Source organism: Thunnus thynnus, chromosome 17 (assembly GCF_963924715.1).
Source record: "Thunnus thynnus chromosome 17, fThuThy2.1, whole genome shotgun sequence".
Lineage (NCBI taxonomy): Eukaryota > Metazoa > Chordata > Actinopteri > Scombriformes > Scombridae > Thunnus > Thunnus thynnus.
Window position 1 is genome coordinate 21312058 of NC_089533.1, and position 25828 is coordinate 21337885.

The following is a 25828-nucleotide window of genomic DNA, read 5'->3' on the forward strand; positions in this document are numbered from 1 at the left end:
GGTCACAGGGATAGTTGCCATGCCAACTGACTCCTCTTATTACCTCAGCATCACTGCTAGCTAGGCTATCAGGAAAGAAAAGATGTTTCTAAATATCACAGGAGTTATTTTCAGAGTCCTGACCTTTGACGGTCACTCATGTTTAGGGAACATTTTTGAACAATGGCCGACGGTGACTCTGCAATGTCGAAACTCAGCCGACCCAGGCCCAAAAATAGTATATCAGCCAGCCAACCTTGTGGACTTTATATTACTTAGAATAATACGTGACAGGCGCAAAAGAGAAAGAAAGTTTAAACCATGGAGAATACATCTGAAAGATGAAGTTCATAAAATAACAAAACTCCTCTCAGTTCTTCCATAGTTTCTGAATGAAGACATTTTATAATAGATGCTTGGAGTTTCTTAACCACTGCATGTAGTAAAGTCTTTTCTTCCAGTTCAGTCACGGCTCACTGAATAATAGGATGCCATTGTTTTTCTAACAAGAGCCAATGGAGGAAACAGCATGAGCTATGGAGCTATATTTACACTGCATTTCATATTCACACGTTTGGCCAAGGCCACTGGCAGCACGGGGTAACAATTGTGACTTAAGATACCAGTGCAATGCAACACAAATTGCATGTCAAACCTTTTTGTGTATAAATGTTTAAAAAAAAAAAGTTACATATGATGCCATTTCTTTAACAACTTTAAAGTAATTTAAGTACGTCTCATCTTTGATACTCTTACTTGTAAATATTTTTAAATTATACTGCATATGGTTTTTTCAAAGGGAATGAATAAGTCTGTAGATATGACTGGGACAAGTAAAATGTCTTGAATGGTGCATGATTCAAGAAAAGACAACAAGTAAATAAATGTGAGTATGTTTTTTCCTCTTTCCTACTCTGAAAGTGTTGCCAATTTTATACAAGTCAAAACATATTTTATTTTATGCTCAGGTTGTGGCTCCCAAAACATGTGTGAGTGTGTGGTGTGTTTAGTTTCCAAGGAGAAAGGGGAAAAGGAGGAGGAGAAGGAAGAGGAGGATGAGGAGGGGGGGAGCAGGTTCTTGACTAGAGGTAGGGATTTTCCCACCAGGACCTGCATTCATATCAAACTATAGCAGACTTTCTCACTCTTTCACACACACACACACACACACACACACACACACACACACACACACACACACTCAGTCACACCTGTGACTGTAACATCTTACCACAATCCCACAGAAAGAAGGCCATCCATCATTATATACACAGGTGACAACTTAATAAGAAGAATACTGTCTGTGCACCCATAGCTAAAGTTCAATAGTGTGTGTGTGTGTGTGTGTGTGTGTGTGTGTGTGTGTGTGTGTGTGTGTGTGTGTGTGTGTGTGTGCAAAAACACACATTTCATCCTGGTATATGTATACTAGGGGTGTGCCCGAATACAAGTGTATTATTGTTATTTGGCAAAGCACAAATAGTGGGGGTTTTTTTTACAAATATTTGTTTAGTACAAATATTTTAAAAAGCATTTGTTTTCGGAAAGAAAAAAAAAACATGTTAAATACCAGCGCACAGGTTGGTTACATCACTATCTCAGTCTCTCTCCTCTGCTCCGCTGTTACATCTATCAGCAAGTCTCAACAAGGGGAGTCACATCCACCTGCTACATGACGCACATTTCCTAATTTGGACATCACTCCGGGAGTTGGGGGTGTTCCCCAGAGATAAAGCTGAACTACTGACACATACAAAGTGCTCCCAAGGGACTCTCCATAACCTGTTGTTCCCCTTCTCCTTTCCACAAAGTTAGGTTGTAAAAATTAGGCAATAAATGAAAAGTGCAAAGTAATAATCACCTTTGAAGTTCTTCACTACACATTACATGGTGTGCTGTCTCTGTGTTATGGGTGTATAAATAGGTAAAGGTCTGTCTGCAATGAGGCGATGAGTAAAGTTTAGGTCAGTAGTCAGCGCAGTCGTCTGTGAGCTGGGAGACTCCAGCTCGAGACCTGGTGTGGGGACCTCCTTCGCAAGGTAGTTTATTCATGAACACTTATTGTAACACTTTAATTTTCTAAAATTAAAAGCATAATGCAAACAAAAACAGGATTTTTAAGCCTCTCTCCACTTTTATTCAAATACAAATACAAACAATTTTGCTGCCTCAACAAATACAAATACAAATAGAGATACTGGGCTCTCTGCACATCACTAATGTATACACACAGACACACACAACAACAACAACAACAACAACAGTAACTGTATAATGATTTTTAAGAAAATTACATGTTCATACAGTACATGATTGCAAAATGCACTCTTGCATGTGCGCACACACACACAAATGTTCACACAGAGACAAACAGACTCAATGAAAGCGCACACGAAAGGCTTGTTGTGTGTAACAAATCACACCCCTTCACATATTGGCTCATTCACACACACACACACACACACACACATACACTGTCCCAAGCTGACAACCATTTCCACCATGAGCGGAGGACAGAGGGCCTTCTATGCTTAACAACTGAGTGAGAAATGACAGCACTCGCTCAAATATTTAAGAGCTTTTCAGAAGATCCGGAGAAGGTCGCGGCACCCTGAACTAATCTTCAATTGAACAATGATGGCATTTGATTTCATGCGTTTTTCCGTCGTCGGCTGAAAAGCTTCAGTGGTTAATTTGACGCAGTCATCGCATAGTTGAGTCCCCCCCACGGACAGCTTTTCTAGATGAAAAACATGAATCTACTGTATTTGTGTTGCACAAAGGACTCTGGGTTTGTGTATGTGCACGTGTGTGCTGGAGCCTGCATGTGTCTGTTTGTGTGTATAGGTGCACTTTTTTGCCGCTGTCACATGCATGGAAGCTTAATGGGAGTCAAGAGGGGAGACAATTGACCCTCGATTAGTCGTGGGGATAGACTCTCTCCAGCGCGTGTCTCTGAGATAATAGAGGATCATGTAGACCAAATGGACTAATGGGAAGTCATTAGTTGGCCCCTCGAGCCTCGAGTATGACCACTCACCCTGGCTCTCAGGTTTCCCAATCCCCGAAGGAGGAATGTGGCTGCATCAGATCAAAAGACAAAACAGGGGTGAATTAAGGTGCAGAGACCGGTAGTTGATTTATTCATATTCAGAAAACACACAGAAATAACTATGCAACATGCACTCCTTCTGGCCTTATTCATCCAATTAGCTCTCTTTGTATAGTTACATCCAATCATAAAATCCTAATAATGCAGCTTAGATGTGAGACTCTTGTAATTGACTCTAAATTAACATGATTATACAATAATATGCTCTTTCGTTATTGTGCCTCTAACCCAAGAGGAATGAGCTCAGTGTGGCTGCGACCTGTTTGACAGAGTCATGGCAGCACAAAGTCTTCATGTCTCAGCAAGGATCTGTCAACAGCAGCTAACGAATGAGTCTGAATGAGAGAGCGAGAGACTGACAGTGAAGAATTGTTGGAATGCGCTCTATTGAAACATGGACAGAGAGAGAGAGGAAGATATAGAAAAGGAAAGACAGAGAGACACATTGAATTACGCAAAGCGACAGAATAGATTGAAAACAAGAGAAAAAGCTGATGAAAGAATAGGGGTAGAAAGATATTGCACTACATGTCTGAGAGAAGAGAAAGAGCTCACCTACATTATGTTGAGGAGAAAACACAATCAGTCGGTTTCTCTCCCTTCAAACACTCAGAGTGCCTCTGGACCGGTGCCAACAACAGTCCCTCTGATGTTTCTAGCCCTGCTGTTGCAAGTGAGGCTAATTTACAGGCGTATCACTCTCACAGCTGATATGGACTCTTTTATTTCACATCCTCTCCTCTAATGCCAGTCTGTACTCTTTGTGCACTAGTTTGAGTTTATCGTCAGACATGTGACCCCACATAACTGTACCATTGTGTTCTAAGTGGTACAGTAAACATAGCTTGTGTCAAGTGCAAAGGGAACATCTAAACTTCTGCAACTCATTCTGCCATATACACGCATATGGAAAAGTATCTTATCACATATATCACAGTCCTGTATTAGACCACTAAGCTTGTCAGTGCAGGGTCAGTGCCTCTTATAACAAAACTGATACAGTATCAATGTGACAATTTAGCCAAAGATTTAGCATTAGTCAGGAGATGTTTTCTGGTTTTACAGTTCAAAGAAAATAGCCAAGTCTTACCAGTTATGTAATATAAGGGAAAAGATATTGTGGTTATTGTGGAAAAGGAACCTGAATCCTGCATTGCACATTCATGAAAGCCCACACTATTATTTTTATTGTTGGCACATCACCTGTGCAAAGAATGCTTTATGTCAGGATTTTTTTTAAACAATTGGTATTATATTTCTTCCCCCCAGTGGCAAACATTGGTCTTAAATTTTACAGGCCATGCTAGCAGCTTTGTGAGACTGTATATAGCACAGTGGTGCCTTGAGCTAAATCCTAATGTCAGCCTGCTACTGTAACATGCTCACACTGACAATGCTAACAATGGCAGGCAAATTCAGTGTCATCTTTTAAATCTCTTCTTAAGACTCACTTTTATCATATGGCTTTTTCTTAACTGATGGTAATTGTTGTACTATTTAATTTATTGTATTTTCTCTATATCTTTGTTTTGGATCTTATTTACTTGCATTATCTGTCTTTATTGTAAAGCACTTTGTAACTTTGTTTTTGAAAGGTACTATATAAATAAAGTTATTATTATTATGTTCACCTTCTGAGTTCAGTATGTTAGCCTGCTAACATTTGATAATTAGCACTAAACTCAAAGTACAGTTTGATGGGAACGTGACTCATTTTGCAAGTATTTGGAGTAAGTAATTTTAATTTTGACCTGATGATGACACTAGATGAAAAGTTAGGGGAACCACCAAAGTCTGAGAGATTCATCCTCATGGGACCATCCATGTCTGTACAAAATTTCATGGCAATCCACCAAACAGATAGTGTAGACTGACATTGCCATGCCTAGCCATGCCGCTAGCATGGCTAAAAATGGATGTAGAAAAGATAGATAGACAACTTGCGATTGTTATCTTGTATCTTGTCTTCTATATCTGCTTCAAATGTATTTCTTCACAAACTGGCCCAAAAAACAATTCACTATGTGTGAATAGTTGTTTCCAAATTTGCAGGCTATTATGTCTGTGGGATGAGCATGCTGCTGACAATGACATTTTGAAGACACTAACAGATCCAGTGAGGATGGACCACACCACGCTGCAGAGTATAAACACCTCCGTGAGGAATGCCTGGTTTTGTTCAGCTCTAAGAGGCTGTACACAGTAGCATTCCTCCGCCATCCTCCCCTCCCTATCCTGGTTCACAGGGACTTCCCTGCTCTCTACTGTACTGAAACTATTCTAATGAATACTATGTAGGCCTTGTATACTGTAAACTGCTGTATAATTAGTATCGCTGTGCAAAGGGCACAAATGAATTATCTCTCTTTTTTAAAAGATGGACTCACTCTCATTTATTCTCACTCTGACAACCTCTACTCTCATAAAAAAATCAAGTATTATAGTAATGAATACTGGAGTAGGATTTACAATATCATTCAAGTGTACACAAGTCTGAGCATTTGTTCTCAAACATGTTAGCTAGCTACTAGCTAGCTCATGTGACTATATTTACATACTTAAGATACTTATCAATGCGTTAAAATCTGAAGTTACTTAAATTTTGACTTAATTTTTCTCATAGGCAATATAACATGATTCACAGTTCATGACCACTTCTACAACTTGGATCGGCATCAAAGTCTCTCAGTTAAATCATCAGTCCCAACGATTAACAACTGCGTTTGAAAATATGTGGTTCTTTGATAAAAAGTCAAAGGTACAAGTTGCTGTACATAAAAATTTGGGGGAAGAAGTATTATTATAGTAATGAATACAACAAGAGTACATTTTGGCAAAAAAAAAACATCCAATCACTGAGCTTAAAATTCTGTCATGTGCACCAGAAACGAAGGGCAGAAGCCAAAGATTAAACCATTGATTTTTTTTTAATGGATTTTACAATCTACAGCATAAATCAGTACACTTATCATTTCTGGGTCACTGTTGCGTGAGTTTGGACATTGTAGCACAGTGTCTTATTAACTAAGAAGCATTTTGATTTCACTACCACTCTGACTGACTCCATCCCCATAGCTACAGCAACCAAGGCTCATGGGTAATGCAGTTTTTTGAGTTTTTTTTATACCTTTCTTTTTTCAGGGAAATTTCACTGAGAGGATGCCTCTTTGGCCGGAACACCCTGATCATATTCACACAGTTACACACATTCACACCTAAAAGCTGCTCCACAGTCTAATCTGCCAGCCACTGAGCAGCTCCACTGCAGTTGGGGTTAAGGGCCTTGCCCAAAGGTAAAGGCGAACAAGCAAACATGGTTTGATTTGTATTATTTTAAATATAATAAAAATCAGCTTCACAAATATTTCATGAGGAGGGAAATGCATTCAACACATTTGTTTGGCCTCAAGGACAGACATAATGCATTTTGATTGAGTTCCATCCCATAGGTACAGACACCTGGTACACAAGAAAATAAAGATATCTAGTCAAAAAAGAGAACTGAAATGTATTGTATGTTATTTAATTTTACTTAATCATCATAGTGTATCTGTATTTAGTGATTTGTATCTAATCTGAGTTTAGTTCATTATTTATTATACGGTATTTAATTGAATTTTGCATCAAAATGGAAAAAACATGGTGTATTCTACGCTACACAGCTGGGTCAACACGTCAGTCTCACAGAGCAACGACAGTTTAAAGAGAGAAGATGAGAGAGTCAAGCATGTGAGACAGACAAGAGGGCTCCCGAGATTCTTCACATAACAGTAATAGAAAGGGAAGTTGAATCAGAGAGGGAGGAGGGGGAACAGGATTACAGGTGTATTTGTAACGGTCAATCTAAAAATGAATACATGAACTCTGTCTCTCTCTCCGTTTTTACTGCAAAGTGGCTGAGCCTCCTCCCAGTCATTCCTGTTTACAAGGTTGCTTCCTGATGACTTTGTGCTGAGTGTGTCATGGTCCGTCATCTGGTATTCCTCTCAGAAATCAGGATGTATGTATGCTGAATGTGTGCGACTTTATTTATTGTTCCTGTCCTTATAAATCAGTCCACACAATCTTTTAATGTACATTTCAGGTACATTTCCATTTACTTCCCTCTGATTTAGGATCCTATCAAGCAGTGATCTGGTGATGAGTCCACTTTTCTAAACGCAGCTGACAGCTATCCTGTCTGTACATTACACATGTTGACATCCTGGTACAGAGGACATGACATTGTTCTCTGACTTTCTGAAATGACAAATCTGAAATAGTTGACTTAGTGGTCATAACCTGGCCCATGGGGCCGTGACAAAAATGGGAAATTGGCACGCAAATGCCAGCACAATTAAAGTTTTTATTTTGATAAAGGATATAGACTAATCTAAGGAAATTAACTAGTGAGATGTGTTAGTCACTTGCATTAGTAATGTGAAAGTGCGTGTGCGCGAAAACTTGAATGTGACGTGTTGTGAAGTGTGGAAATAAAGCTACGAAGCCAAACAAAACCCAAAAGAGGTTTGTACCTATATACGCAAATGAAGACCAAACCAAATGTTGTATTGAATAAACAATAAGTCCAGGGATCAACAGAGCAAAAGTACTAAGTAAAAAAAAACAAAAACACATGCAACAATATATCTTCTATGACATTAGCTATTCAAGATCATACAGTCAATTTGACACCCATCTTGACACTTATAGTCACACAATAAGTCAGTATTAATTCAGCAGGAGGGTCAGGGAGTAATGCTCTTTTTCAGTAACTATCACCTGCAAGCACCTTAGTGTGCCATTATGACTCTGTGTTAGGTCCATTAAGTGGAGAATGAAGACCCTAAAAATCCACTGAAAAAGACATATATGCCAGGTAAGGGGGAAATTAATGTGACACAGCCTGGTTTGACACCTTTGTAATTTGGTAGCGTTTGTCTTTGTTGCTTTGCCATGCAGCTGCTCACCGAACTTTGAAAATCCTTAGAGTGCCATAAATTACACAGATGTCAAGTCCTCCACACAGATTCTTGGAAGGCTTTTATACAGAGAGAGTGTGCACACCTGTATTCACAGCCACACATACTGTATAATGTACTGCACAAACATGCATGTGTACACATACAGTACACACCCATATACTGTACATGCACAGACACACACACACATACAGACACTCAACCGTCAGTGCATCTGTTCCACACACACACACACACACACACACACAGACTCTACACTTTGTCCTTCTGTACAGTATCTCACACATGCTTAGTAGGAAGTTTTAATACGTCGGTTGAGCCGAAGACCCTGTAATCAAAGTGAACAATCAGACAGGTTCAGACAGCACCGACGTTGTGCAGAGGGAACACGGAGCGAATACCAAACTGCATCCGAAAATGCCTTAAATATCTCTGCCGTACCTGCTTATTACATTATGGAGGTAATTACTTATCAGATGGATTTGCGGACGGCAGGGGAGAGAAGAGAAAGAAAAGAGCAAACAAAGTTGGCACTTTCTATCGAGGTGGTGATGGTAGAAAAATGGGTACTCAAGGCAAGCAAAGAGACAGAGAGAAAGGAAGACATCCTCTCACATTACACATTTATATATGAAAATGTTACTTAGACCACAATTGTAAAGCTAAAGCTGTCATTTTTTCACAGGACCAGGACAGTAGTGAGATTTTGATGATGAGATTTCAGTCAGAACTAACTGGTGCAATGAAAAACAAAGGGAAAATAGGCTGTTGTAAGTATCCAATATATGGGGACAGGTTCAGTGATCAGGGCACAGGTAGGTACGGAGGGAAGGGGGAGGAGGAAGCTTGTTGAATAAAAGGACATAATGGTTTAACAGGGGAGGGGAGGAAATGAGAGGAGTGGTGCTAAATGAGAGGGTGAGAGCCAGGCGTTAGTTGTTAAAGAGGTAGGGAGAGTGGAAACGGGGAAATCCAGGCTTTACCTCCCAGAAGACAGGGGCGGGGGCGAAGAGGGGGGGTTGCGAGAGGGAGGTATAGGCAAGAAGAACTGCCACTGACTCTCGACTGCTGATGAGGGTCGTTGAGTACAAAACGGCTTGGCGTCTGCTGTAGCAGTGATTTCCATCCCCTCCTACTCCAGATACAATGAAAATTGTGTCTGAAAACAATGCCATCTGCAGAGACAGAGTGGGAAGAAACTTTGGAGTGGCCCAGTTCAGCTGCATGGCAGCCAGGGAACTGTGTCAAGGATGTGATGTCTGGACAACTACAACAGACCAGACTTTATGTGTGCAAGGCCTTGTTTCTTGGTAAGGGCCACTCTGTGCCTGACTGTGTTTTCTTTGTGACAAAGTAAATAACAATCAATAAATCCACGTTCCTTTTTTTTTTTCATCTTGAGCCACACAGTGACACTGGATGTCACCCTGTGTTTTCAAATCATTTTGGGGAGGGGGCATTTTATACCTTTATTAGATAGTAGATAGTAGAGAGCTGACAGGAAACAAGAGAGGAAGGCTGTCAGGGATGTTGCAGTTCATGGTTGGCATCTTAACCCCTGGGCTTTCAGGCCATAAAGGCATCAGTATGCCTCAACCGAAGTGCTTGTGAAACAGTAAAACAGCATCTGAAATGCTCTTCCCTCACACCTTTACGACATCAGACAATTCTGCATCTGACAATTTCTGTAATTGTTTGATGCAGGGTTTGAACTTCTTTCTCAAGCTCTCTTTTTCCATTCTTCACACAACTTCTGTCACTTTTTGTGAGTAAATGCCTTCAAGGAAAGACTGTCTAAAAAGTGTATGCCCCTACCCTAAATGTCTGACCCCTCACTATGACCGCCAGCTTTTAACCTAAACTTTGTGTTTTATCAATTTAGAACAGTTATTAATACTTTTGCCTTCAGACGTGGTCAACACAATAAGTCGTATTGTGTTCCTTTCGAGTATACCCCCCACGTTAAGACCCAAAGCTGAGGTCTTCCACTCTTTGAAAATAGTGGCCTTGGACACTCTTCTGATGCTAAGCTAAGCTAACCAGCTGCTGGCTGTAGCCTTATATTTAACATACAAATTTGAGATCTATCGCTTAACTTAGTTAGCTTAGCATCAAGACTTGAAACTAGCTTGGAAATTAGTCATTCTCAACACTCCTAAGATGGGTTTTGAAACCACTTTGGTCACCAATGAACAGACTTACGGTAAGGCAGCTCAATCACAATGATGCTACACTGACGTATAACCGGAAATCTCTCTTACCCGGCCTTCTTCCTGGACTCCACATGGCTTCAACAGCAGCTGCTCTACCTCTCTCTCTCTCTCTCTTTCTCTGTTTAATTCCCCTCCTCATCCTGCCTCTCCTCTCGCTCTTCTTCCTCTTCCCTCCTCTGGGTTTGTTTGTTCTCCCTCAGCTCCCAGGTGTTTTCCTGCATGGCTTCATGGCCGATTAAGCTCCTCTTCCGTTCTGACTCAGGTACAGAACCGATGGCTTCCACTGGCCACAATACACACCACACTTATCAATATACACACCTACGGTTACACTGTGCACATATGATAATCAAATCAATACACAGACATACAGTAAATCATACTCCCACACGCAACAAAGAGATACACACATACCAACACATGATACATTCACACACACACATAGTACGTCACACACTCATGCACACACACGCCGCCTTATTCCAGCTCCCTCACTCTTTCTCCCTCATCCAACAATAACACAACAAACCTTGCTTCCTGTGCGTGGGGGAACAATAGTAGGATAGCTTTGATGGCCAGAGGTAGTTTGTTGTAGATAGTCCCTTATCAGCTCCAACATCACCAGATCAGCTATAGATCCTGGCAGTATGGAACAGCTTTATCCTTGGCCAGTGTCAGGATGTCAGGCTGTATGGACATGCAATTAAACTGCATTAACAGACAGCACGGAAATACAGCTTGTTTTTGCAAGTGATCCCTTATCAGCATTGGTTGATTTTACAAGTGTATGAGTATTGTTATGAATATCTTAGTTGGTTATAGTGATTTTACAGAAAGTTAACAACCTATTTTGTACTAAACACTGACTGTACAGTCATAGAATCATTAGACGGTGCTACTGTTTAGTTTTATTCTATACTTTAAACTTTTATCATGTCTTTTTTCTTGTCATTTACAGTTATCTTTATTATCTGTTTGTAGCAGCACATAGCTGCAAACAGCATCAGATTTCTTGTGTGAGGTACCAGAATCTCTTTTACTTTGTTCATTTTAAACATTATCAATTGCCAGTGTTGACCTACAGTTTACATTAACAATTCTTCCAGGAAACAACCAACCTGGCTTTGTATTGATGCTACCAATTATGTACTGGTGAACTAAACTACTTTACGTCCCCCTATTTAGCATTCATTAGCTGTATATAAATAGGTAATAAATGGTTTATAACACACTATAACATAGTTTTAAGCAGATATAAGTGTTTATTCATATATTTGTCCACAACTACTGTATAACTCCTCCTGTGTGGAGGCTGCTGTATTAACAGGTAATAAATGACAGTATAGTAAAACAGTTCAAATTATATAAAATATGTCTTCATAAGAAACGTTATTAATGATGGCAAATACTGTACATTAATACATACCTAGAAAATATCTTTATGTCTGCTAATAACTGCATTATAGTGTGTTATATATTATCTATTAAATATGCTCTGCTTATAAATCACTAAAGCTGCAATAATCACTATTTTTAACCAACAGAGAATTAGTACCCACCTGTTCTCCTCAACTCTATGAACTTTACTTTGCACAACTTTACTATGCAGCCACAGCAGGCAGCTGTTTTCAGGGGTTCTGATAAATTCACTGTACACTACGTGCAAACAGCTAATAGACAGTGAGCACCTAGCTGGTGAACATAGTTGAGCATTTAGCAGATAAAGAGCCAAATATTATTTCTCCAGAGTTGATAGAGAATAAATATGGGGCAAAAATTTGCTGCATGGCCAGAAACATGACTCCAAATGAATAGTGTTTGCTGGATTGGTAATTAGTGAATAGTTCTCAAAAAACCCAGTTATGCTGCTTTCAAGGATTTGTTCCCCTTTTTGAATTTGTAAACCACGTATTGTTTTACAACTTAAACAATATGTGGCTCATCATGTCAACAGGCTTGGTTTAGGTCATTTTGTAACCTCCTCAACTCTGGACTCAACTGCGGTTTCATCATTACAAACACATGTTGCAACAAGCAAACGCAACACAATCTTAAACAGTATCTCAGAGTTTCCAAAACTGTAAAGCTTGTCAGGATGAATTTTGGGCAAATGTGTATAAAATGAAGCACAAGACAATAGAATCTAGAATATTTCCAGTTCATGTAAAGATGCATAGAGCATGGCATCTTGAGTTTAAATATTTTATACAGTAAGCACTTTACAGCTGTAATAACATTTGGACTTCACAGTCACATGCAGAAATAATAAAAATACACCAACATTTGTGCACACAGCAGCACATAAAGCATACAAACTCAGTGACCAATCACTCACACACACATACACACACACACACACACACACACACACACACACACACACACACACACACACACACACACACACACACAGTCCTTCTCTCATTTCTCTCCTCTGTTGTCTCACTCTCTCCATGTGTATCAATACTGCCATTGATTCAATAAGCCACAGGCGTTACCAGGGTCAGAGCTGTGTTGGGATATCAGTTGCCCCTGGCAACATCTCCATTGGTCCGCCCCCACATCCTACACGCAGCCCCTGTCCCTTTTGTCCATGCACTGCACTGTGTACCCAATGATGCACCCTGTGTTTTTGTGTGTGTGTCTGTGCATCACTATGGAGCTCTGGCTCACAGCAGCTGTGTACGGCTGTTTAATGTGTGTCTCTGTACGACTGCGTGTGTGTCCTGCGTGGGAGAAAGGAGGCGATGAGTCATAGCACACATACCACCAGGACACAACAGCACCCCCTGTTGCTGGGGCAGGGGAAGCCCCGGCGGTGTGGGTGTATTGTCTGGAAGAACAGAGCTGACCGTGACATCATAGGACGTTTCTCTCCTACACCAGTCAGTCGAGAAGGTCGGGGAGGAGGGGAGAGGGTAACAGGTGGAGGCAGTGGTTCTTTTCTTTTGGACAATTTTCCTTTTCTTTCTCTCTTTGTGTAAGCAAGCACGGACAACTACTGGCAAGGACTCACCGTTCACTCATTCCTGAGTTGTGATAATACTTTGATAACTGCAGCTATCATCAGCTATTAACTTTTTTGAATGAACTTCACTGTTAAAAGTCTCCTTTTTCCCTGTGGGATTTAGCAAGAGCATTGATTGAGCTGTGATGCCAAAGGAAGAAAACTCCTACTGTTGGATTTTCCAACACAACTACTGTGTGTGTGTGTGTGTGTGTGTGAGAGAGAGAGAGAGAGAGAGAGAGAGAGAGAGAGAGAGAGAGAGAGAGAGAGCGCTTGTATGCTCTTATGTTGCTATGACACAATGTTGACATATGTGTGAGATCATATTCATTGTTCGATGAAATAATGTCTTACCAGCCATCTGCTCTCCTCTATAATGTAGTTGCATCAGGCACTGATGATATCATCTTTGATAATGCATTATCACAGTAATAAAGCAGCAACTACCAAGCTTGTGACTGGAACCAATGTAGAAGTACCTTAAAGTGCAATGCCACTGATGGCCACCAGATGCTGGCTCCAAATTGGCTCAAATTGACTCAAAAGCTTCACACTTCCCTCTGAGTCGATAATATGTTTAACAAGTCATTATGGTCTCAATCATTAAATTTGTGTGCTGTTGGTCATTTAGGAAATTATTGTTCTGTTAATAAGATTTGAAGAATTATAGTAGCTTTGATGTCTGCTGTGTGGGCGTTGATTGACAGTTTGCTCCCCTGCTGCTCTTTCCAGTCCTGGGATACACTGTGTCAGACTATTGTCACAATATTTTGGTAAATTTAATATTACTTGAATGTGATAGCCGCACAATTTAGCTAAAGTGGCTAATGTTAGCTAGCATTCGCTTCAGTCTGAGGTGGCATGAAAGGCAACACCCCACACTCCTTATTTGGAAGTTCCTGGCTCCAACTCCAACTCAGGGCTTCAAACCAGCACCAATGCAAACCAATGAGTGAAGTCACAGCTCACTATGTCTGTCTTTATATACAGTCTATGAGCGGAACACGAAAAATTAAATAAAATGAAGGCCATTAAAAAAATAAATTTAAAGAGGCCCAATCAATACCGCTGCATTTTATATGCATGCATCTGTTTTTTGCATTAATGATGTCATCACATGGTGTCATTGTGTGTGTTCTTGTCCAGGAAACATTTAGTTTATTAAGCAAGAGATGTCCTGTCGACAGGTAAACCTTTGATCCAAAAGCGTGAGGTGGGGAGAAGGGTCCAGTGAGCGTGAAACAGCCAGTATTACTGTTCAAGCCTCTGTACCTTTGTAGTACGCCGACCTGGTTCACTTAAACACACACTAACACACATTTACACAAGGACAGGACACACGCACACACATCAGCTCATACGCTCACTCTCATACATGCACATGTGCACACACGCAGCAGGGAGAGGAAACTGCAACACAATGATAAGGTCTGGGAACACAATGGGCTCAGCAGTGCACAGACAGAAGCCAGGACCAGTTTAGCTCTGAAAGGTCAACAAGCCTCTCCAGGCTTTCATTCAGTTCCCCCAGTTATTATTGTTCAACATTATAATGATTACTCTGATGGCCTTTATTTTGCAAATGTGGGAGCCATCCGGAAATACCAATGAAATATGAAAATGCGGGCCAGACCGGAGAGGAGAGGGGAAAAAAGGTTACTTATTTTGGAGGGTGAACTTCTTTGACGTCAAGTTTCCCATGGCCAGGCCCAGCCTTGGATCGGACATGCAGGTTCATCAGAGATTTCTGGTGAGGTGCCAAAGTAATGGACATCTGCTTATGTCCACACAACAAATGAACAATTCTTATCATGATAATAGTGAATGTACTATTAGACAAAATATTCTGAGAGAGCTGCACACTATCTGGTTTGTGTTCAATTTAAAACAATATGTTGAACAAGTGGACAAATAGTGCACATTCAACCTACAGCAAAAAAAAACCCAAAAAACCCAGAATAGTTATTTACTGAAATGATGAAGTTAGACAGCAGGAGAGATCATACACACGATTTTTCTCAAGGAGTATGTAGAGCAGTGTTTTTCATCCATTATAAAGATAAAATAATGATATATCAATCAATAAATATTACTAATTTCTGCCTTGTTGTCACATTCCCCATTACCTTGCAACCTAAAAACTGTACAATCATTCCTCCCTATCAACTGTATAGTTCTCATTATAACTCAAAAATGCATCCTGGGGGTAAATACAGATTATAGATAAAGTTACAGGGAGACAAACGCATGCTTCCTGCATGCTTTATAACGATGCAAGTTGATGGTCATCCTCTCTAAACCTTAACCTTCAAAGTGCCAGTTTGCCATTAGGTATTGTGTGGCTTTGATTATGATTGTTTTTGTTGTCTAATGTCACATAGAATAAGCCCATGATGAGCCTTCATACTGCAACTCTACTGATGCATCAAGACATCAATTCAGCCCACGAGTGGCGCCAACCCCAGGAGCATGTCTGAGTGAATGTCTGACAGATCCTCAAAGCGGTGAAGGAGCAGAGCAGGTCACAGCCCACCCCAAAATGTCACGGCCCTTACATAATCTGTGCATGTATTTTCTGTGGTGACACACCAGCTGAACCCTCTACCCGCTCTGATGTCTTCCACCGACACAAAAAGGTCATGCATTAGAGAGGAGAGAATGGTCCTGGCAAGCGAGTCTTGCATCATGCAAAAGGTTAGCATCGGGGTGCCAACCTCGCATGAGTGCAAATTTTGGACAATTGGAGACTTAGTTTTCTTTCCCCGTTTCTCTGACCTTGATGCTGATGTATTGTATATGTCATAGTTTGTCTGTAGGTGACCTATGAAGCTGTGCAGTCGAATCTTAGTCTGGCTTTGTTAGACTGGTTTGGTGAGTGGGCAACTGGACATTTGGAGCATAAGCCTGTGACCTCAGAGGGTGACACAGCTTGTGTCAGTGACAGTGACTAATCTGTCAATTAAGTCATTTTATATCGCATCTGTCATCATTAATGGTAACACCAAACACAAATCATGGATTTGATAAATTAGAAATTAGAAACATGACATGCCATGAAAGGACTGTTTTATTTTAATTCATGTTCCATGCCAACAAACTTGACCTCTGCCCAATTACTCTTTTTTCCCCTGGAAAATGTTTACTAAAGTTCCAAAGCAATACAAACCTCTGGGGACAGACAAAACTTAAGAAATTGCTGCCAACATCTAAAAACAGCATGATTAAAAACAGAGAGCCATGGTAATGGCAGCCAATTTCTATTTAGACAGTAGTTTCTCACCATCCCAAAAACTTCCAAAGCCCAAATATAGTTCCTCAGCAGAGGGTTACATGAGAATCTGTAATTGAGGAGTTGTGCTTTTGTTGCTATGAGAGTGATACTTTCTACTGTATGATCTGTTTTCCACATGTTCGCAAGCAGTAATCTCACCAAAGAGACAGACAATTGGAGCCTCGTAAGTGCTAATGACTATTTGCTGATGTTATACGCAAACACTCACCTGTGGTTATGAGAGACAGAGATTCTTTCTAGTTTCTCATTTGTGTTCTCACGACAGAATCTTTCTTTTCTCTAAATATGTGCCAGAGAAAATGCATCAGTACATTTACACATGAGTGTTATGATCATGTACTAAACAAAGAGAAGACGAAAAAACAGAAATACTGTTGTTAATGGAATGTAGAGGATCATACTGTATACTGGCTCTGCATGTTTTAGCTCATTAGCTATAAATGACATACACTTAACATCACGATTCAAAAACACACTATACGTTTCTGAATACATATTAGATGAAAAACAAGCCTTTCTGTTGCAGAATCATGCTGCATTTTATATCTGTAACACTACTAAGAATTTACAGCAGCAAGTCAAATTGCATTTGTCCATATTTACTAAAAGGCCTCACCAAGGTTTTGTGTAAAATGCAAGAAAAGCAGCACTGCTAAAAAAAAAATTACATGTTCAGTATATGAGTAATAGTATGGTCAACCATCCCATGGGATCCTTTTGTATAGTGACATATTGGACACGTGTGGATTTTTCTTAATGTGCCCCTTCTAGATAATATTTCTATAGACACTACTAAACAAAGTCAAGAAAGCTTTCACCAGCTTGTAACATTACTGAACCTTTATGAAAGCAGATTTTCACTGTTGTCCATTAAAAGAAAGGTTGAAGAATGGATTATCCCAATACCTACAGTTTGAGTTGTATGACCTTATTCGCTTTTTTGCTGAAAGCTAGATGTGAAGTCACCACTCTCATGTCTGTACGGTAAATTTGAAGCTACCACCAATAGCCAATTAGCTTAGCTTAGCACAAAGACTGGAAACAGGGAATGAAACAAAGAAGCTAGGCTAGCTGTATCCACCTGTTTCCAGTTTTTGTTCTAGGCTAAGCTAACGCTGGTTGTAGCTTCATATTTATGGTACAGACATGACGTGAGAAGATTTATGCAACGCTACTTTGATGTGTATTGTTGGGCAACACTATATAGACATCATTGTGAACATGATAGCTCTCCAGCTTTACACAAGTTTTACATGTCTCATATTAGCTTCTAGTGCTATGTGCTTTGAATGAAGTACCAATTCTGTGCTCTGTGTTTATCTGAAGCAAACACCAAATTACCAGTCAAAAGTTTGGACTAACCTTCCCATTCCCTTGAAAGTGAAAGTGTGTTCAAACTTTTGACTGGTACAGTACATGTACCTGGAAATATTGAAGGATTAAAGAGTGTATATGAGTGTTTGAATAAGTGTCCAGTGGCTCTACATTGGTGCACACGCATGGAAGTAGGAGGGGAGTCACGCTTCATTGTCCATGTGCTTTTCGCTCGCTCGTTAAAAGCTAATTCTCCCCACCACCACCATCTCCAGTCCCCACCACCACCACCCCTCCTTCTTCCCCTGGCTCTCTGTCTTGTGCGATCAACAATAGTCTATTCTGTGCTGTCCCATGCGAGTGGAGACACACCCAAAGCCAAGGCCACGGTGCGAGGGGAGATTGTTGGGTGGTGGCCAACTGAGAGGGACACTGGCTCAATTCTCGTCTGGGAGCGTGGATCTTGCCTCAACAAGAGGCCAGAGGTGGTCTTTATCTGTTTGGCTGTAAATTCTAGTGGTCAGCCAGTGTGTGTGTGTGCATGTTTCCTTGAGCTGCATGAACTTGTATCTTGGCACAGCTTTTTTTCTCTCTCTGTTTAAATGTAATCTGTGTTTCTCACCTCCTGTCAGATCATATCATTTGGTTGTTGGAGCCCCCAAAAAGTCCCCACCTCCTCACGTATCACACACACATACACACTAAAGCTCGGCCACAATACAGGCCCAGATCTCTGCCAGGCCGCAGGCTGAAGGTCAGTCTATCGACCCGTTATTCTCTATCATGACAATCTGTTCCTAAGTGCCACAGCTGGAGCCCCCCACACACACACACACACACTCTGCTGCCTCCCTCTGATAAGGCCAGACTCTCTTCATTGTCTGATAACATAAATATGACACACCAACACACCATCTGAGGGTCCCTGTCTGCACCAGCCAGCCTAATTATATAATTATCCCTTGTCTGATTGTGCCTGTGCAGCTGAGACGAGGGAGGGCCTTTGTGTGGCCGGTGGAATGCAGTGCGCTTGGCATTTTTCAGCGAAAGGGCAGCTTTCTGGAAGCCGCTGCCAAAGGAGAGGAGAGGAGGGTGAGAGGGTGAGATCACGGCTGCTGGTGCCCACTCTTCTTTTTTCCCTCTTTTCTGGCTCTATCACTCTGTCCATCTTTCTGAGACTCTTTTAATCTGTCAGCCTGTCTCTATAGGTCTCTCTATCTGTCTCTCTATCTAGCACTCTCACTTCTGGACAATCCCATCTCTCTTCTGTGTGTGTCATTCTCCATCTCCCCAGCACTCCCATTTAAATCCCCGTTGTCCCCTCTAAGCCTTCAAATTTGGCATATTCAGCTGTCTTGCAGATAAAGTGGCCTTTTGAGGTGGAATGCACAGGATTTGGCTCTCCAACGATAAGAGCCGACAGGTTGCGCTGTTACAGAGAAGCCGAGCGGTTGAGGGCTACCGCTCCGATGCCTGATAGTGGACTTGGAGGCGATTGCTCTGCCGCATGATAGGAGAGCATTGCTATTGTTTCTGGTCAAGAGCATGGAGGGGATAAGAGAGACTTGAGCACGAGCAGGTGTTAGGAGAGATTACAGTATAGGCCTAGAAAGTATGCCTGCTATTACCGCCTTTTTGAATCAAAGTCAAAACCAACAAGGCAGGCGTCACATAAACCATGTTCTCCTACACTACAATAGTGGATTCAGATCTTTTTCTGACATTTACATCGAGGGCCTCACAGTCTTTTCATGGCGCTACTGGTGATTTTATGAGTTTCATTACTTTATCAGAAGCCTTTTATACTCACTAATGAAAACAGCAGGGTTAAGGGTATTTTGGCGCCAAAGCTCTCCCTCTGAATTCCTGTGTATGAGCTGCTGTATAATGCAAGAACTTGTTGTCAGTTCAACAGGCCCTGAGAATGATTTAAAATATTCACACCATCTGAGGTGAACTTATATCATTCAAGTGGTTCAAAAGTTTGCTTGCAACAGAGGACAAACTAAGTTCTGGTTTTGAAATATTCAAAACGTTGTCATCTTTTTTGCCAGCGCATGTCTATATTTTGGAGTAAAGTCAGTCAGCACAGCAAGTAAAAAAAGAGAGCAACATGAAGTTCATGTTGCCAGTCAGCTGCAGTAAACAAGTTTATCAGAGACCCGAGACAGCATTGTTTAACCACAAATGTAAGTAGAAAATCTGCATGCTGTCTGCAGCAGAACATTGCTAACTGCTTGAGAAATTCCCATAGAATTCCAAGCTGTCCGTCTGATCCATGCGCCCGCTCGTCAAAGCCCCCCCTCTAGTGATCACACAGCATGGAGTATGTGAAAGAATGCTGCCAGGACATAGCAGGACACTGGGGGCCCAGTATTCCCATCTCGAGCTTCCCTACATGACCCAAGTGATTTTTAAATGACATCAATAAAAGATACAAACAAAAGTGAAAATTTGATCACAGTGCTACTGAAGGCAGTGCCAATAGACCCCAAGACAATATGTTCAAATAAACAGGGAACTTGGATGTGAGTTTTGAGTGAGGAGCCAAGAGTGGGACCTCTCCCACTATCGGCATGGCTGTGAGAGCTCCATTGTTTTGCCCGTCTCAAATAGCCCTGACAAATTGCGCTGAATGTAGAACCTCTGTCTAAACTACAGGCATCTTCCAAAAGACATGCTGGCACGGCACCAGCTCTGCGTTTTCCCATCAGTAAATTTATCATCAGCCAGCATCACTCCACAGCGTTGTTGCTGGCCAGTGCTGTTTCTGAGAATTCGAAGGGCATCTCCAATGTCCAGACAAAATAATCTATAGTGTTGTAGAGAGAAAAGTTTTGAGATTAAAACCTCAGTTTAGCTGGAATAACATAAATAAGTCTTCCAGAGCTTTCATAGGGGATTTCTGCAAATGCTTCAAAAGAAATTCATCTGTATTACATAGATTCATGTATGCGGGTAACAGTTCTCATTATGTCATGAGGAAACTTTTTTGTCTCATGCTCACAAACCCTTTCTTTCATACCTCCATCCTCCTTTTCTGTTCCCCTTCCTCTATTGTGTTATCCAGCTGACAGGTGGAGAGTGAGGGAGAAAAAGACCAGACTTTTCCTGGTATTCACCATCTATGCGCTAATAATGAGTTCATTTCACATTCTAAAGATAAAGACTGTTACAGTATAAAAAAGTAAGAGTATAAAAAAAATGGTGAGAGAGGAATAAGGAGGTTATATTTGGAAAAAATATCAATAAACAATAAAGTATGAATGATTTAACAAGTAATTGAAGCATGAATAAATTGTTCATATTTAAAGGTTAATTTTTGAAAGAATTCAAAACACTGTGCAGAGTGAATGATAGTTAAATGGTGCCACCATGTGTTAGTAAGTATGTACTGCTGTATGGGTCCAAGTTTATAACTGTCCAATTACATGTGCCATCTATTATGTTTTAAGGATGAAACGATAAATCGAGTTATTTTTCAAGCAAAAATATCAAAACAATCTAGTTCCAGTATGTCCATTGTGAGGATTTGTTTTTTTCAAAAACAAAATATATTTAATTTATTTCTCGAGTGCTGGTCAGACAAAATAAGAAACTTTTTGGCATTACCTTACCTTGCACCATTATCTTTTTGAATTATGTTATTGTGTGTTGTGTTGTATTGTGATGTATTTTTTACTTTTACTGAGATTTTATGGGGCAAATAATGAATCAATTCATCATGAAAATAATAGTCAATAGATTCATCAGTAATTGTTTATTTGTTTAAATGCAGTTAATTTTAAAGAAATGAAAGCTAATGTGTTCTTTACTATTCTACTACTCTGAATTTTATAAACAGACAGAGACAAAATATGAGATAATAATACAGCATTTGCTAAAAGACTCAAATATACAGCTTTCAAATAAATCTGTCATTGCATATTTCAAAAGGGTAAATACAAAAACATGTTAAATAGCAATATGGGAAATTCCCCGCTGAGTGTGTCAAATGGACTAAAGCGGCAAAATCTTCTATACAGTACAGACATGTATGTTATGAATCTAGTGCACAGACATTATACCTACAATAAGAAAATATGGCAACTGCAGGTAGTCTACATGAAGGTTGATTTTGAACCATGTGCACTTTGTACATGCGTGTATTCAGATGGGTGTGTTCAGGCTACCATGCGACCGTTCATTTCTCTTGAGGATGGGCCGCGTTCATTTTTCAGAGCCTGTTTCTGTACAGTGAGGTGATGACAGTCAATGTGTCTGAACTCAGCTGCAAACAGGCCAAACAGGCAGAAGAACACCATGACCAAAGCCCATTCACACACTGCAGCCCCAGAGGTATAGCCTGTATTGTGGAGAATGGACACTGGAGGAGGGGAGAGCAGTCAAGGATAAAAAGACGAAAGACGTACAAGTAGATAGATAGATAAAATAAAGGAAACTAAAAGTCATGAAAACTACTTCATTTTTTTCGGGGTCTATGAGTTCTCAAAATTAATTCTATTGCACTCAAAAATACAGTGTGTTAACACAATACCTGTCCAATATATCCGTGTACAAATCTCAAAACACAACAATGGAAAGTTGATTAAGATCCAGTGAGAATATCTGTCGAATGAGGATTATATTGAATTTATTGTGGCAACAACATTTTGCACCCAAACAATGTAAACAATAATTTAGTGCAGGGGTACTTTACAGTCACCAGGGATTAGCCAAGATTGTGGAGAAGCTCAAATACAAAATAGAAATTATAATTTGATTTAAAAATATATCCATTTATTGAGTTAGCTGTAACACACACCACGTGTTCAGACTACATGAAGACTAGTCTACAGTTAGCTAAAAGTAGTGTATAATGGTTCACTAAAAGTCATGGGCAAATGGTTAAAAGAGATAGCTCAAAGAAGTGGATAGACAGTTAAAATAGTTAGCTAAAAGTAATGAATAAATTGTTGACATAGCTGGCTAAAAGTAATGATAAATTGTTTAAATAGTTAGCTAAACAAATTGTTGACATAGCTAAAGGTAACAGAAAAATTCTTAGCTAAAAGTAATGGATAAATTGTTGAAATAGTTAGCTAAAGTTAACAGATAATTTGTTGATATAGTTAGCTACACGTAATGGATTGTTGAAATAGGTAGCTAAAATTAATTGATAAATAGTTGACATAAAAATAATGGATACATTTTTGCGATACTTAGCTAAAGGTAATGGATAACTTGTTGACATAATATGGATAAATTATTGACAAAGTTAGGGATAAATTGTCGAAATAGTTAGCTAAAGGTAATCGATACATTTTGACAAAGTTATCTGAAATTATGGATAAATTGAATAGCTAAAAGTAATAATTAAGTGACCTTCTACCACTCCAAATGGTAGTAGCACAAATGCAAAACTTGACCAAAATGAACTAAACAAATATATGTATATGTAAATATGTATATACATATACATATATGTATTGTAACAGTGCCCATCTTTAATTTTGTTAAATAACATCCAATCCATTCTTGGATTTTAGATTTTCTTATTATCATTTTTTAATGTGTTCAGATAGGAAGGATACTAATGATGACCAGGACGGTACAGAGGGTGCAGCAGGTCGCCCTGACAGCCCCCACCCAACATTGGTCCTGACATGGCTTCGCCCGATAGGTTAGAAACAGCTGTACCCAGAAGTATCCCAGGCCAACGAAGAACGCCAGGAATGCTCCCAAAAGGTGAACTCCCATTAACACTGATTGCTAAGGAGTGTAAGCAGAGAGACAGGAGATTGTGAGTGATGGATTATAAAAAAGGGAAAAAAAACCTACCCAGAGTGGAACTCATGGGGGATGGAGGAATGCAACAAATGGAGCAAGGGAGACAGGGGAGTTGAAGAACATGGTCAAAATATAGCTGGAGCATAGGAACACAGAGCCTTTACCTGGAAGTTGCCAATGATAGAAATGCCGATAGAGGAGATGAATCCTAAAACAATGCTGGCGATGTTGACCTTTCCGTGGTTACCATAGTCTCTAACCTGCTGAAAACGGATTACCACAATCCACAGGGCTGAGAGAGACAGACAGGGAGAGAGAAGAGGGATGACGAGATGGCCTAAAAGTTACTAGAAAACAATTATGATTAAAGTCAAATTTAAAGGACGATCTTAAGTTTTAAACATGTCTTTTCAGATGCAAAAAATGTTTATCTAGGATCAGAGAACAGAGGAGGAACAGTGATCTGGGTCAATCTGCAAATACCAACATCCAATTTATAAAACAAACTGACATTTTGACTTAAATTTGAGGACTTCTACATATACAAATTCACTAAAAGCAATTCCTCAATCTGTCATTAGTATAACATGAGAGAAAATAAACCGTACATCATTAAGAACTGAATGAAAAACAGGCACATGCAAGTCCAAGCCACCATAAATGGAGTAAACATATATTTTATTACCTAACACAGAGCAGATATTGCAGACCTGGGAGAAGAGACAGCTCTGCGGGCTGTAAGTGCCACAGTGACTAAAGGGAGAACGTAACAACAGAAACATTATAATTCATTTTAGTTTAGTTTTATTTCTTTAATTTTCATCATGTCTCAGGAAAGAAAGCGATCATACCAACCTGATAAAAGGCATTCCCTCTGTTATGTTGACTGATCCATTTGTTACAGCTATAGCAAACCTAATGGGAAGAAAACAACTGTATTGTGACAGGGGGAGATACAATGTTCAGTAGTGAGTCTGCTGATAAATTATGTTTTTTTGAACATTTGTATAGAAACATTTAAGATTTTGGGTGATTAATTATCAGAGTTTTCGAAGAAGGAAACGAGACACCTGTTGTCTCTGCTTTAAAACAACCACGTGGTCAGGTATTAGTCATAAATCAGGTTTGTTATATAATTAAGAAAGCAGTATTTCTATAAAACTGTATTTTTAATAAACAGCCTTAAATGGCACAGACCCCCATAAACTAGCTTAAATGCTGTTTGTTGTGGACACATTTGCAATGTTCAGTTAAACTACGACCACTGCTAAACAGAGACCACTTCCTCTGTGGTTCGGCTTTAAGAACTGAAATCAGATTTGTAAAACAGGAAGTCTCTATTAAAAAAAGCAAGAGTGTTAATAAAGGAGGAGGACAAATACTCACACAGTCCAAATGCCCACAGTGCCAAAGACAGCCAGGAAGACAGGAAGCAATGCCCACAGTGCCATGTTTAAGTATAGGTGCTGCTCAGTTCATTTGGAAGCAAACACACACAGGTGAAACATTTATGATTGAATAAATGAATCTCAGTTTTGAAGATATTCAAAGTCTTCAGGAGAAAATACATACAAAAGTTAAAGTGACAGTGTAAAAATACAATATTAAAAGACTAACTTACGGAGGTTCAATAACACAAAAGTTCAGATGAACAGTGTGTGTGAGAGAGAAGAGGACGTGCTCTGTGGTAAGGAACAGTTTGCAAGTGGAGAAATACTTATCTGTTACACCTTCAAACTAACTCAGTTCATCTACACCATTACCGTAATAACGCTAGCTTAGTCATGACATTGCACGGGTGGAGTGATAAGTCACATGATCACAACAGTTATGTATGTGGTGTCAATGTATGTGTATGTGGTAGATGGTAGGAGTGTAGAATAATGATGAGTAATGATATTTGAAAAGTTTAGATTCTAAACAGCCTGTCAAAAAACAGCTAATTTCTTCATTCTCTGCACTGAGAACTACAAAATGCGCAGCTAGACTGAAGGTTACGGTAAGCTGACAGTTTCTATTCAAAGGGCTGGACTGAACTTTGAGCCTGTGTTTTTTTTTTTTTTTTGATTTACAACCTCATGTATATGTTCCTCTCAATTCTAACAGTGGGTTTCCTGTCCTCTACAGTTTACATTTTCCTTTCCCTTGACTGAAAAGAAACACCTGAGCTTAAACACTCTA

At 39.9% G+C, this 25828-nt stretch overlaps 1 protein-coding gene across 1 annotated transcript; it reads right to left on the bottom strand.

Moving 5' to 3' along the window:
• Positions 1 to 21657: 21657 nt before the first annotated feature.
• tmem150b (transmembrane protein 150B) lies at positions 21658 to 25422 on the bottom strand. The gene is made up of 7 exons (XM_067570796.1): positions 25269 to 25422; positions 25034 to 25113; positions 24503 to 24562; positions 24333 to 24400; positions 23812 to 23939; positions 23452 to 23629; positions 21658 to 22244 (listed from the first exon to the last, which is right to left on the bottom strand). Exons 2-7 carry the CDS (start codon positions 25096 to 25098, stop codon positions 22042 to 22044), a joined length of 702 nt encoding a protein of 233 aa, XP_067426897.1. The 5' UTR covers positions 25099 to 25113; positions 25269 to 25422; the 3' UTR covers positions 21658 to 22041.
• Between the last annotated feature and the right edge of the window lie 406 nt (positions 25423 to 25828).

What these genes read in the sequence shown, in the direction of transcription:
- tmem150b (XM_067570796.1), bottom strand. Translation starts at nt 25,098, where the DNA reads ATGGCACTGTGGGCATTGCTTCCTGTCTTCCTGGCTGTCTTTGGCACT. An exon ending in ACTGTGGGCATTTGGACTGT is followed by an intron (nt 24,563 to 25,033) that starts GTGAGTATTTGT and finishes TCTTCCCATTAG; the next exon opens with GTTTGCTATAGCTGTAACAA. An exon ending in GAGGGAATGCCTTTTATCAG is followed by an intron (nt 24,401 to 24,502) that starts GTTGGTATGATC and finishes TTCTCCCTTTAG; the next exon opens with TCACTGTGGCACTTACAGCC.